The 14,612-nt window shown below is 39.9% G+C and overlaps 2 protein-coding genes across 4 annotated transcripts in view; one reads left to right on the top strand and one right to left on the bottom strand.

The window, feature by feature from the left end:
- Positions 1–14,612, bottom strand: part of NUBPL (NUBP iron-sulfur cluster assembly factor, mitochondrial) — a 242,682-nt gene that overhangs the window by 217,628 nt on the left and 10,442 nt on the right. For all 3 annotated transcript variants that reach the window (XM_072962887.1, XM_072962888.1, XM_072962889.1), the window contains one exon: positions 13,515–13,714. The gene's annotated coding sequence lies outside the window, so the exon portion shown is untranslated. The remainder of the gene's footprint in view (positions 1–13,514; positions 13,715–14,612) is intronic.
- On the top strand, positions 1,196–5,913 carry GPR33 (G protein-coupled receptor 33). The gene is made up of 2 exons (XM_031678790.2): positions 1,196–1,336; positions 4,311–5,913. Exon 2 carries the CDS (start codon positions 4,326–4,328, stop codon positions 5,346–5,348), a length of 1,023 nt encoding a protein of 340 aa, XP_031534650.1. The 5' UTR covers positions 1,196–1,336; positions 4,311–4,325; the 3' UTR covers positions 5,349–5,913.

The raw sequence follows: 14,612 nt of genomic DNA, 5'->3' as shown, positions 1-14,612 counted from the left end.
GTATTAACGAAATAGTACAGGGCAGTGGGAAGAGCCCTTGGTTCTTCTCTTGGTAAAAATCTACTATGAATCACTTAACCTGTTTCTCAGTTTGCTAAGCTTCAAAATTAGTGGGTTTGGATCAAATAATACCTCAGGTTGTTCCAAATCCAAATCACACTAAATAGGGTATGAAAACCTGGCAAGAAATTGTTTTTAAAAGGCAGCAGCAAATTTGAAAACTTATCTTTAGCCTGAAGCAAAGAAAATCAGTTCTCAGGTTGAAGGACATAGCCCCAGATGAATTAAGAACTACAATGTAAGCCTATTTTTTAATAAGGCTACAGCAGCAATGAAAGTTTTAAAATTCTACGTGTAACACAAATAACTGATTCCTGAGCTTCACCACTGAAGCCACACAGCAGTTTTGATGTATTTTCTCCACCGGCGGTGCAGAGATGAAGAGAAAAGCAAGCAGGAAAGAAATCAGGACACTGAGGTCAGTCAGCACAGAGGCTGATCCTAAGAAATCTCAGAGGTGGATTAGAGAGAGGGAAATAGAAAATGTAGGGTTCAGTCAGTTCATAAATGCAGGATTTTCTTATAATGTAATTGTCTTTTAGGATATATGGTAACAAATTCTGTGTTCTTTCCAATCATTCTCAACAGTTTGGACAAATGTAAATCATTCTGTCTATCAGTCTTCATCTTTCCAAACCAAACAGTATTAATCTTTGGCCTCTCATCATACATTCCATTTTACTGTGAAACTTGGTGTTTAAGTTTCCTTTCTGATCATTTTCTCTCTAGCAGGATTAGGTAGCTCATTTCCAGATTCTATTTTTCCCATGCTTGATATTTACCACTTCCCTATGTACTCAGCATCATGCATCCATATGTTAATAAACACACTAGAATCCAGGCAGAGTGCATGCCTGGGTGGGATGACCAAATATGAGAAGTTAATTTAATTTAATCTATGTTTTAACACTTGAAACGAGCTATATTAAGGAATGACAAAAATGAAACAGAGTAACTTAAATAGAATAACTTTGTTTATGGAACTTTAAAACTCTTTCCTTAAAATGGAGAAATGATTTGAAGAAGTGCTCATCTCTCTACTTCCACCTCGACAGCATACATTCCACAGAAAAAGGAACAGAGAACCGGCAAGAAGAACTCACTGAATATTTAAATAGTAGGTTCAAGTTTGGGCAGTAGCACTGGCAAGAAGAAAGGTAGATGAAATGAAGGCAGAGTGTCACTGACTTCTGCCTCTGTCCCTAGAGAGAAGACAGCTGATACAGAGTCCCTCTGGTCTTCCCAAGACTACCTGGCATGAAGCTATAACTCCAAGGTAAGCTTCCCTGGACAAGCGGGTTTACCCTAGAGCTGTCATCTGAATAGATGCTCTAGGCTTACTCTGGATCAGCTTCCCGAGGTCCTGTCTTCTGGTCCCCTTCCCTACAGTAGCTCAGTGTCCCCAAGCAGAGGTGGGATTTTCCTGAAAGCCATTTGTGCCAAAGATATCACTATAGCAAGGCCTCAAAATAACTCTAAATCTGAGAGCTTCTGCCCTAATAGATGAATATTGAGATTTTTTTGCAGAAATCCCTGGTGGTACACTAAAATTCAGTAGGGGGCTTTGGGGAGGAAATAAATATGGCATTAAAAGGGCAAAATAAGGCTCTTTCTAGCCTTAATATAAAAGCTGAGCAAACTAAACAGGTAAAAAGTTATTGAGTACTTAACATGTGCCATGAAGGGAGCTAAGTGATTCATATACATTATCTAATTCAGTCCTTATAAAAAGTCATTGAGGTTTAGAAGGCGAGAGAAGCTCCGAGTTAAGAGCCCAAAATCACAGAACTGGTGAGAGGTAGGATCAAAATCCAGTTCTGTGGGATGCCAGAGCCCAGTTCTGCCCCATCAATTATATTCAAGGACTTTAAAGCCGTTTTAAAAGATGTTTAAGGATGAAGATATCTCCTGGCTCTGTGCAATAAAGCAAAGTTCCTAGGACACTATATGCTGTTCAGAACCTCTACTGATGTTGATTTTGCTCAAGTCCTGTATTTCTTTCAGATGCCCTTCTAGAGCTCAGCCAAACAATTAAAAAAAAATCTTCCTTATAATTCAGTTTCTCATATGCATATACACACAGAGACCACACACGCACACAGAGACATACAAACACCACACATACACATACGACACAGATATATATCCACAGACTGCAGAGACCACACACAAATACACCCCATGTACACAGATCACAGACACACACACACACACCGCTCCACACACACCCCATGAATTCAAGCACCCACTACAGAGACAATACACCACAGAGACACACACCATATACGAACATACATACACACAAATGCACCACAGATGTATAGACAGACCACAGACACACACACACACACATAGAAGCACACAGGCCACGTGCACACAGAATCAGAAATCCTCCATGGGATTTTGTGTCTCCTTGTCTACTCATGCACCAATATCGATCCAGTTTCCACCAAAGTCATCTTCTCATTCATGTCTCACCTACTGTTGCTGGTCTCTTCTCTCCATCCCACTCCTTTCCAAATAAAGAACACAAGCTCTTTTCTTTCCATACCCCAGAGCAAACACCAACACCAGAAAGTTGTGGTTAATGAAGAGAAGGAACATCACAACAAGCACAGCAAATGGATTTAAACTGAATATTAGACATTCCTCATTTTAAATCCCTGTGTCATCTTTGCTTCTCAGAATCTCTCTTTGACCATATCTCTGAAGCCTCACCTCTTGTCATGTTTTCCTGTGGCTACTCTCTGAAGACCATCCTCACTCCTCCTCCCTCCCCTCACAGTCCCAGGACCTGCACACAGCCTCTTTCTCAAGTCCCCACTTGCCATTGCCTATCCATTCCATGTCCCAAGATTTCACATTTTCATCCCAAAGCAGACTACTAAGGTATCTTCCTGAAGAGAGCTATTTTTCTATTTGGGGAGAAATTTTGGAAACTCCCTTAGAAGGCAGAATCACAATTGTGGTTTTAACAGCCATTATTTTATTTCTTCTCCCTATATATTCTTTTTGTTTTCCTGGAGGAAGTAATTAGGTTTATTTATTTATTTGGTTTTTCATTGGAGGTACAGGGGATTGAACCCAGGACCTTGTGTATGCTAAGTATGCACTCTACTACTGAGCTATACCCTCCCCCTCTTCTCTCCATATATTCTTCGAATGTTTTTGCTTAGTGGAAAAAAATTATTAGTAATTTCCATTGCTTTATTCAATTTATCAAAAACTAATTTGTTGATTTGACTCTGTTATAACAGCTATTTTCCAAAACATTCTCAGGTTTATATTTTCAATACTGTAGGAATAATTATTCCAGAAATGGGATATTTGGGGTAATCAAATACTCTGATGCATGGAGCATTATCAAAATACTAAACATGAATTACCAAGTTTCAAAGAAGTAACATAAAACACGGGTAGGGTTCTCCACCTGTCACAATGGAGGTATGGTAGGAGATCTTGATGAATAAGAAATGCAACTCCTGTAAGCCTCACTTTCTCCTCTGTTTAAATATTCACCATTGTGTGGAGAAAAGAAGAAATTCTTTTTATTTAAAGCTCCTCACATACAAATACTGGATAAATATCAGTTTCTTGGCTTCTCCCTCTCTTTCTCCTCCCCAAGTAAGAACTGTTACTATATCCTACAGAAATACACTCTCCTCTTTCATTGATGATTCTGAAGACACATCACAACCTGACAGTGCCGTAGGGCTCCCAATTCTTGCTGTTATGTGCTGAGTGTTAAAATATTAGATAACAGCATTTACTATATGTAATTAGCTCATGGGGGAAATCTAAGTATAGTTCCCTATGATTACTGATTTGCAGCCATTGCTGTTTTTTTTGTTACTCATTTTCATTAGCAACATTGCCCTAACCAAGTCTTGGTCAAATAAAACTGATTCTACATCATCTTATTCAAGAATTTTGCCCATCAAGAAGGGTCAGACTTCTGGTTAATGCCTAAATAGATTTTTAGCATTCTAAATTACTTAACAGAGTTAAAATATCCCAAACTTTATTTGTTTCACATTAATTTCATTGCCTCTGTAGTATTTGTATTTTTGATGCTCAAACTGAGCTTAATTCCTCACACAAAATAAATGAAAAATATCTGATTTGTATTATCATAGAAATACTATGCTTGCCACTTTTAAAATAGTTATTTTGACTTACATGCAAAAATTAATATTTAATTTCTATGTTTAACCTTTTCTTTTGTTTCTTTTTCATTATTTTTTTTTCAGTTTCTCATTCCAATTATGGATCTTACCAACTCTACTGATTACCTGCTCAATGTCTCTACTTCAATAAGAAACAACAATCACTTTCCAACTCCTGCCTCAAAAGTAATTGTTATGCTTCTTTTGTCCATGACGTTTATAATTGGCACTATCACCGATGGTCTCTACCTCTGGGTGCTAAAATTCAAAATGAAAAAGACTGTCAATACTCTCTTGTTTTTTCATCTCATTCTCTCCTATTTTATTTCAGTATTGTTTTTGCCGTTTCTGGGCATCTCCTACGTTCAGGACAATCACTGGAGCTTTGGAATGGCCATGTGCAAGATCTTTAACAGCACTTTGTCTGTAGGGATGTTCGCCTCTGTTTTCTTCCTCTCGGCCATCAGTGTGGATCGTTATCTTCTCACCCTTCACCCGGTGTGGTCACAGCTGCACCGAACCCCACGTTGGGCTTCCAGAGTCATCCTGGGAGTCTGGATCTCTGCCATTGCCCTCAGCATGCCCTATTTGGTTTTCAGGGAGACACGTGATGACCATAAAGGGACAGTGACCTGCCAAAATAACTATGCTGTGTCTCCTAACTGGGAAAGCAAAAAGATGCAAACATTAAGGAAATGGATTCATGTAGCCTGTTTCAGCAGCCGCTTCTTACTGGGCTTCCTTCTGCCTTTCTTCATCATCACCTTTTGTTATGAAAGAGTCGCCAAAAAGATGAAAGAGAGGGGCGTGTTCAAATCCAGCAAGCCCTTCAAAGTCATGATGACCGCCATTATCTCTTTCTTCGTGTGTTGGATGCCCTACCATGTATTCCAAGGCTTAAGTCTCACTAAGAACCAACCACTACTCTTGCAGCTGGCTCTGATACTCACAGTGATAACTACTTCTTTCAATACTGTCTTTTCTCCCACACTTTACCTATTTATCGGAGAGAACTTCAGAAAGGTTTTCAAGATGTCTGTTCTTGCTCTTTTTGAGTCGACATTCAGTGAGGATTCTTCAACAGAAAGGACACAAAACTTAAATTCTGAAGTCTGCATTTAAATTCTGGATCCCAGAGCAAACAATGGACTCAGTCAATTAGCCCACCAGGGATATACCCTCAGCTTTTGTATAATATAGTTTCTATATTAGAGGGACACCTGGGCTATACTATAGTTAGATCTATGAATGTTATAAGGGCTGTAAAAGAGCAAGCAATGGGTGATGCTACAAATGTGATTTTTTTTTTACTTTTGCTGCAGTAAAATATATATAACATAAAATTTACCATTTTCACCATGTTTAAGTGTACATTTTAGTAGCAATATCTAAATTTACAGTATTTTGCAGTCATCACCCTTAGTTCCAAAAATTTTAATCACTGAAAGAGGAACTGTGTCCTCATTCCCCATTCCCTCAACCCCTCATATCCTCTAATCTGCTTTCTACCTCTATGAAATTGCTATTCTTGATAGACCATGTAAGTGAAGCATACAACAGTTCTCCTTTTGTGTCTCCTTTTGTGTCTGGCTTTTCACTTAGCATAATGTTTTCAAGGTTCATCCATGTTGTAACATGTATCATAACTTCATTCTTTTTATGGCTAAATAATATTCCATTATATGTATATACCACACTTTGTTTATCCATTCTTCTCTTTAGAGACATTTGGGTTGTTCCCAACTTTTGGCAACTGTAAATAATGCTATTATGAACACTGGTGTACAAGTACCTGTTTGACTCTTTGTTTTCTTTTATTTTGAATTATTTTGAATTGCTGGCTGGTAAGGCAATTCTATGTTTAACTTTTTGAGGAATTGCCACTTTTTTCCATAGCAGCTGCACCACTGCACCACGTTGTATTCCCATCAGCAATGTACAAAAGTCCCAGTTTCTTCACACCCTCATTGACATTTATTATTTTCACTTTTTTTTAACTGTAGCAAATGTGATTCTTAACCTTTGATTTTTGAGTCTATAGGAATATCAATTTCTGAATATCAGTAGTATCCACTGATCTGAATTTTCTGTCACAGAATTTCCTAGCAAATAGACATTTGAACCAAGATCCTTCTTTATTGAGATATCATCTAAATTATTTAATTGGTAAAGATAAAATTTAACATGGAGATGACAAGGCACTCATCTTGTTATCTCCATGTTAAACTATGAAGAATTTATAATTTAATGTTTTAAATATAAAGATACCTTAGATGTCTCTTTTTAATATTTATGGATTAAGCTGTCTCAGAAACATGAGACTAATACAACTATAAATGTTTGAGAATCTGCCTGGGTAATGTCATAATACACTTCATTTTAAAATAGCAATAACAAAATTTGTCTTTCCTGGTTTTCAAGTTTTGCTTCAAGTTTTTGCAAAACGTTACAGCACCTAAGTTATATAGTGCTGCACAGTATCACTGACCCATTAACTTTTATTTATTTTCTTACTTCTGTTTATCAGTCAGTAGATTATCAATCAACAGATAGTTCCATCTATCTAGTTCAATTGATACCAGAATGCAGATATTTAGGCCATAATGCACACTCAGTCCCTAAATATTTCTGCTAGCTTTGCACAAAACATTCCAAGTCACAGGCATACATCCTACTCAGAAATCCCCAAAACGGATTTTCATTACAACAGGTTACAGAGAAGGGAAGTTAACCTTCATTACTAACTTTTTATAGTGGGAAAGTAACAGTAGTTCACTGCCCTAGAAATTCTGCTAATTGACTTGGCATCACTGCTTCCCTGGGCAACTAGGGGCTTGGTCTCCCTCACTTTGAATATGAAGCAGGAAAAGCTTCGGGCAGATGAAAAGTTTCATTGTTGGCCGCTATTTCAAGCTTTTGGAGCCTGAATAGTGTCCCAGAGAGGAGGAGAGGGACTGATGACAAGGCTGTGGCTCTGAGTGTCCCTGCAGCAAGAAGGGGCTGCTGCTCCTTCCCTCCCCACGCTCTCCCAGGTCCTGACAAGCCCGCTGGAGTTTATGATGCAGGACTCAAGAAAGCAAGTAATTGGATAGAACATAATGATTCTTTGAAGCAAGAATCCTACTTTGGAAACCTAGCAGCCATGGAGAGAGCCTTTTCTCTCTCTCAGATCTGCTACAACAACAAAAAAGGAAGTGCTCTTTCCAGGCTCTTTCACGTACTTTGTTCCATTTCTGTAGAAAGAAGCCTATAAATCACACCTTTCCTTTTCTATAATACTATATGCAATTGCTATCCAGTAAGAGATACTTAATGAAAACTGAATACAGGTAATCACATACGTGATGTGAAAAAGGAAGTTAGGTATAAAATAGTACGATTGAACCAGATTTTTACTTAACAAAGATTTACTTTTTTGTTTGTTTGCTTGTTTTATGAGGGGGAGGTAATTAGGTTTACTTATTTATTTACATTTGGAGGAGGTACTGGGGATTGAACCCAGGACCTCATGCATGGTAAGCATGAGCTATACCTTCCACCTACTTGAGCTATACCCTCCCCCCAAAGATTTACATCACACTTACCTTGTGCCCAGACATGATTCTAAATGTTTTACAAATACACTTAATCCTAAAGCAGTTCTAGAAAGTGGGTCACATTGTTATCTCTATTTTATGGACTGATTGTGAAACTGAAGCACTAACCCAAAGCCATACAGTAAGCAGTTGGAAGAAGCAGCATTCTAAATTCAGGCTGCCTGTTACTAGAATCAATCCATATTCTTAACCACTACACTCACTGCCTGAGGTCACTGCGAGGAGGCAGTGAGGATGCGTTTTCAGCCCAGATCCACCTAGTTTGTTTATTTCATCAGAATTCATCTTCTTGGCTGCAAAAATCAATCATAAGTGCCTAGAAGATGTCAGGATCCACACACAATGTGAAAAAAAAATAGCACTGAACTTGTAATCAGGAGATTAGGATGATGGTTTGGCTGTGCCTCTGAAGGAGGATTAATAAAATGGCCACATTTAGGCTAACAGATAGCTTGTTCTTATGCTTGCCCTTGAAACAGTCAACTGACCTGACTGACCAGTTGCTACTCACAGTTCCAGGCCCACTGTTAAAACTAAAGCTATTGATCTTACTGTTTCTACTTTATTCCAGAAATAAAAAGCTATAATCATGCTTGGTCTCTGAGTCGATCTTCAGGGAGAAGGTCACAGAACTGTAACCTTAGAAGGCTAAATACCAAGAAGAGCACACCCTGAGTGCTCTCGAGATAAAGAGATTGAAACAGTGACAATCGCTGGCCTCTATAAAATTGGTCTCCTGGAGGTATTATGATGCCATTCTAAATCTTCTGATGAGAAAATGATTCTGGTGATTGTTATTGATGCTTTATTGTTGGAGCTATGGCTATATAACCACCCCACCTCATCTCCAAGGTGGGTTCACAGTTTTGAAGGCACTAGCCTGCTGTGAGTCCCCTTTGCCCAGCAAAGCAATAAAGCTTCTCTTTTCTTCTAAGCTCTAAGACCCTGTCTCTGAGTTATTTGGCTCCTCAGGGACAGGGTCTGATCTTTCAGCAACACCTCTAGCTTGGTGTTTTATTTGGAGCAGGTGATCCAAATTTCCTGGGCCTTACCTTCCTCATCTATAATATGGGACATCTCTCAATGAGATCATGGAAATGAAATTACTTCTAAAATATAAAACACTACATAAATATAAAATATCATTAACACTGCTTTTTTAGAAGTCACTTTACATTTTTAAAAATAGGTGTCCACTTAAGAAAATTCTCCCCAAACGTAGTTTTTACTATGCCATAAAACTATGGTTAACTTTCAGAAAATCTACTTGTTAGAGCTGTGTTGACCTCATCAACCTCCTCAGTATTGTGAATTTTCAGGACCCAAGAGGTTTATAAACAAACAACTTGTGGCTTTGCTTTGTGGATCAGCGTGTAGACAGTGTTTCACAACAATGAGCCTATTAGCATCCAATTATCTAAACTGGCTTCATTGTATCCGCATCAAACTGGCACAAGAACAGCACACGGGAATGGTTAGAGATGTGTTTCAAATACCAGCTTGTGTTCTTTCCTCAAGACATGGCTCCCTGGTTTAATAAGATGATCGGGCTGCCCAGCTGCTAACACATGTGAGCAGGGTTGGGCGTGAGGTGGGATGGTGTGTGCAACACGAAGCTGATTCCATACCCCTGAGGAGCTAGGGGCAACAATCTTTCACAAGGATAGTTTATGCACCTGGCACCGCGGTAGGCTCTGAGAATACAACAGTGAATAAGACACAATCCCTGTCCTCAAGGAGCTTACAGCCTAGAGTGATGGTTCTGAATTATTATCACAACCCCCACATTATAATGATATGGGACACTTTTTAAAAAGTGTCCAAACCAATTAAAACCAAAATCTCCAGGGGCAAGATCCAGGAATCTGTTTGTTTGTTTGATTTTTAAGTTCTCAGGTTGACTCTAAAATACAATGGGAATAGAAAACCGCTGTTTAGAAGAAAGACAAAGGAGTACAAAGGTCATTATAGTACAAAGGAGTAAGTGCCATGTTTGGGGGAACAAACAAAAGCCTCCAACCCAGCTTTCCCCAGTGGAAGAAGTTTTCCCTGCTGCAGAACAGGGTTAGACATGTAAAGCAGGGAAAGGCTAGGAAGACCAAGGAAGCAGAACGTGGAAAAGCCCCAAAGGGCAAGAGCACAGTGCTGTAAAGCAGCACAACCCAAACTTGAATGCACATGGGAATCACCTAATCATCATGCTGAAATGATGATTCTGATTCAGGTAAGTCTGGAGGAAGGCTGAGATTCCACGTGTCTAACAGGATCTTTACCACAGAGAGACAGAATAAGGTTTGCATTTTAGAAAGACCACTCTAGCTGGTACAACAAGTCAAACTGGAGGTAAGTGATCAAATTGGACAGAGTTGCAGTAATCCAGGTTAGAGATGATGAGGCCCAAATGAAGAAAGTGGAAGTGGGGATGGAGAAAAGTAGAGAGTCTTGTCCTATAAATTCTGTTTGTTGAGGGGTCAAGAAGAGACAGGATGGAAGAGGGCAGGGAACAGCCACTCAAGGAATGACAGCAATTGAACACCAAATTGGTGGAAGATTCACCTCCTACTTGGCCTTAAGGATTAAGAGATTTAACTTCTAGTAGACCTTGAGCTTCATTATATGCTCATTGTAACAACGTGATCAAATTACATGCCTGCAGGCGACATGACAGCCCCAAGGCTAACCGCAAAAGGCCAAAGAATGGGCCGTGGCCCAATTCCTGGGAATCCCAGCCCCTTCCCCAGGGCAGTTGGATTGATCCCACCTGTAGGCGTGTGAAGCTACTGAGACCATAAAAAGTGACACCACTACACCTAGTGGCCCTTGGTGCTCCCTCTCCCCTTTGGAGAAGGCCTGCACTCTGTCTATGGAGTGTGTACCTACTTTTACTTTAACCTGAGCATCCAATTCCCACAACTCTTTCCTTGCCTTTCTTTTACCTTATACTCTATGCAATATGTATCTCTCTAAATAAATCTACCTTAACTCAACGGTGGCTTGCACTTGAATTCTTTCCTGCGCGAAGCCAAGGACCCACACTTGGCGGGGCACGTCTCAGGGGCTCAGCCGAGACCTGGGACTCAGCCCTCATGCCCTACATCCGTTTTCCTGCATCAGTACCAGCTGCTGCCGCTGCCGCCACTAAGCCCAAAATACCAGCAACTTGGTTTTACTGCAGCTGCTATGCCACCAATGCCACTTTTGCATTCGATATTGAACCTCCTATGCCTGAAAGCCCCGGCAACATTGACATCATGAAAGTGGAAGCCCCACGCAGAGCCTGTTTATTCACAGTGCTCACTTTCAAACTTAATCTTGCACACAGCTGTCTAATCAGCACGCTTGTATCCTATCTGCAAAGGAAGCTAGGGAGAGCTGAGTTCTGGTTTCCACATAGGAGGGAAAAGGATACTCACAATGTGGGAATTTTCCCAAATATAAAAGTTACTCAAAAGATGGCGATGTCCACTGACTTTAACCTAGAAAGCTTTTGGAGTGACTAGCTTCAGGAAGAAAAGCAAAACTGCTGAGGAGTGACTGGGAGGTGAGAATCCAGAGGCTCTAAGAGTAGCTTTTAAATTTAGAAAATTAAGGAGTTATTCCCCCTCCTTCCTCTTCTCCTGGAAAGTAATTCTCACACATTCTACCAATTAGAGATTAATATATGTTAAGGGAATGCTACTAAAATGCAAATATACCTTTTAAGAAGGTTATGTTTCATTCACAAGTTAATGGGAATTACTTCAATCAGCTTCACGCCCTGCAGAGTGCAGCTAAACACAGTACTTAGAATATTAGACCTTTGATTGTGGCCTAGAGGAAGGGAATCTTCTGAGGTGTAGGTCAAGCCTGGAGCAAATTTTGGAGACCCTAAAGGCAGCATAATACACATACAGTTTTTATACTATAAAATGGCTATAAAAGGAGACGAGAATTGCTATAAAAGGAGACAGAGAGGTGTTCTGAAAAGAGAGCTGGTGACTAAGAAAAAATTTGCCTGGATGTGGTATGGGCCTAAAATCTGGGTTTATGCCAAATTGTTTGGGCTAAAGACCTTACCTTGCCTCCAGTTAAGGTCAGTCACCCCAGCTTAGTTTAGTTCAGGCTTTCCAGGAAGGAGGTAGCTCCCCTTCCAAGCCCTGTCCTTCCCTTATTGGTGAAACAGAGCAGGACCCTGCATGGCCCTCCTGGGTACAAAAGCCCTCAGTCCCAGCCTCCAACACCCACCCTCATTTTTTTTTTTTTTTTTTTTTTTTTTTGTAGAGGCTTTAAATCCTTTGTAAAGGCTTTAGTCTCCTCGACCTTTCCTAAATTCCAAAGAGCAGATTCAAACAGTTACTAATTAGGGAAGTGAGGGAATGCAGAAACAAAAGAAAAGCAGCCAAGAAACACCTTAAAACAGAGTCCCAGTTTCTCCTCAGGGGATATACATAACAATCGGATGCATATCTTTGAGCTGCTTTGCAGGAACTAAGGCCTCCACCCAGGTGGAGGATGGTACCTACATGCTGAGACCCCAGGCTGGCTGGAACCAGACAATTGAGGATTGAGATTCCTGGAACACAACCATTCCTCACTACCAACCAATCAGAAGAAAGTCACCCACAGTACAGCCTTCACCCCAAATGTTGCCTTTAAAAACTCTTCCCTAAAAACCACTGGGGAGTTTGGGTCTTTTGAACATTAGCTGCCCACTCTCCTTGCTTGGCCCTGAAACAAACCTTCTTCTCCTTCAAACTCTGAAATTTTTATTTGTTTGGCCCCACTGTGCACCAGGCACATGAACTTGGGTTTGACAACACTGTGAGGGAAGCAAACACAATGGTGGAAAGAGAAACAGTTTTCTAATGCTCCTCCTTGTTTTCCTTGTCTCTTCACTAAATTCTGAGCTCCCTGAGAGTAAGAATAGCATTTTATTCTTCATATATTTCCAACACCTAGCTTTGTACCTGGCATGATAAATAAAAGTTTATAAACAATAGGATAAATACATGAATGCAGTTATTAATTAATTAATTAATTCTAGAGTTGGAATTTTCTCTATTTGTGGGATCTCTAGAATATCCTTCCTCGAGCATGCTGAGAATCTACAGTATTTTTTTGGCTTCACTTGCCAAAAGGAGCAATCAGGGAGCTGCTATCCGATAATACTGCTTTCCTTTTTTTATCTCAAGCAAATGCAACTGAAGATTTAGGAGTATATGAACTATTCATTACAGAAATTCTATTATTTATTTACTTCCTGCTGGAGTTACTATGAGTTTCACTTAGTTACGACACTCAAAGACAATAAAAATGGTTCATTATTTTTTCTGTATCAAATCAAATCTAATTCTAATCTTCTTCTCTCAAGGTCCAAATGATTCCAGAAGAGCTCTAAGGACTTAGGTCCAAAGACTTAGGTCCCTCTAATATGCTCTTAGTCAAGGCTGCAAGATCTCTTGAAGGCAGTGGATGCATCCCTTCCTGACATGTTAAGTTGGGCTGTGTAGAGGGTGCATTTTCACCATGGCTGGGATCCCAGCAACCATTCTTCTCTAATGTCTTGCCATATACCCAATGGCTGGGAAAAAAAGGTGGGGGAAAGGTCAAGGACCTTGACTCATCTTACACTGACTTCACCTCTCTCAACACTTGGAGGATTTAAGGATTTCCACTAGAAATGTTAACTGCAGCTATCTTTTCTCTGTCTTACCAGCTGTTGTCTTCCCACGAAAAGATGACACAAGAGTCCTCACTGTGGCTCTTAAGACCTCTTCAGTCAGTCTGCCAGATACCTTTTGCTTGCCTTCCAGATCCACACTCAAACATTCTCCACCCAGCTTTCTGCTGTGGAGGCTGGGACATCAACAGGTCCTGATCCTGGCTTCTGGTTGGGTTCTGCAATGGGGACCCCTGGTGGGAAACGGAGGGAAAGAGGAGAATGTGGTCAGGTATTTATTTCCCTAGCTCTCTTCCTAAAGGGTCACCTGGAGTTGGCTGTGCTTCTTAGCAGAAGGTTAACTCCTTCTATTAAGGATCTATGTAAGTCTCTACCTCTGGACTCCAGGCTCTCTCCCTTTCTAACTTCAGGACAAGGGAATGGTAACACCTCCGCTACTACTCTGCCCTGGGTTACCACTACACTACCCACTATGGTCCCCCTACACCCACACTTTGTAAATAATCCCTTTGTAAGTAAAACTTTCTCAGGTTATCCTATTTAAAGTGTGTTATTTGATTGCCGACAGGACCCTGACCAGTACAGTCAGTGTGATAAAATAATCTATTTTTTTCTCTGACTATAAATAATCTTGACTGTCTTCTTTTCCAAATAATGTGTTTGTTTATGGCATTTATTCATAGATTTCAAAGAACTATATAAAAAATAATTACCACAACATTTTTGGTAGAAAGATATGAGGATAATTTTTTAAAGAGAATAAAATTATGATTCTCATACAAATATAAAATCAACATGTGTCAAAGATTTTTATTTCACTCATACTTAACTCAATAAAGAAGGAACCAGTAACATATTATAACCAGTTCAAAAGAGAACTCTAACCTCCTGTATGAAGAATTCCAAATAATTTATGCCAGTACTCCCTAGTCAGGGAGGTGGATCTTAACCTCACCCCTTGAGTATGGGCTGTGTTTAGTGATTTGCTTCCAAAGAGTAAATTACAGAAGTGGGTATGTGTGTGAGTTTACAGTGGAGAAACTTGGCAAACACACTACCTTAGCCAGGTGATTAAGGCTAACGTCATCAGCAATAAGACCTGTTGACAGCATGTACCGTTGATGTGAGACA

The sequence above is a fragment of the Vicugna pacos genome, chromosome 6, assembly GCF_048564905.1.
Source record: "Vicugna pacos chromosome 6, VicPac4, whole genome shotgun sequence".
Taxonomy (NCBI): Eukaryota; Metazoa; Chordata; class Mammalia; order Artiodactyla; family Camelidae; genus Vicugna; species Vicugna pacos.
Note: the sequence above shows the minus strand (reverse complement) of the source record. Positions and strands in the feature narration are given on the sequence as shown.

Coding starts and splice junctions, on each gene's coding strand:
- GPR33 (XM_031678790.2), top strand. CDS start 4,326: ATGGATCTTACCAACTCTACTGATTACCTGCTCAATGTCTCTACTTCA.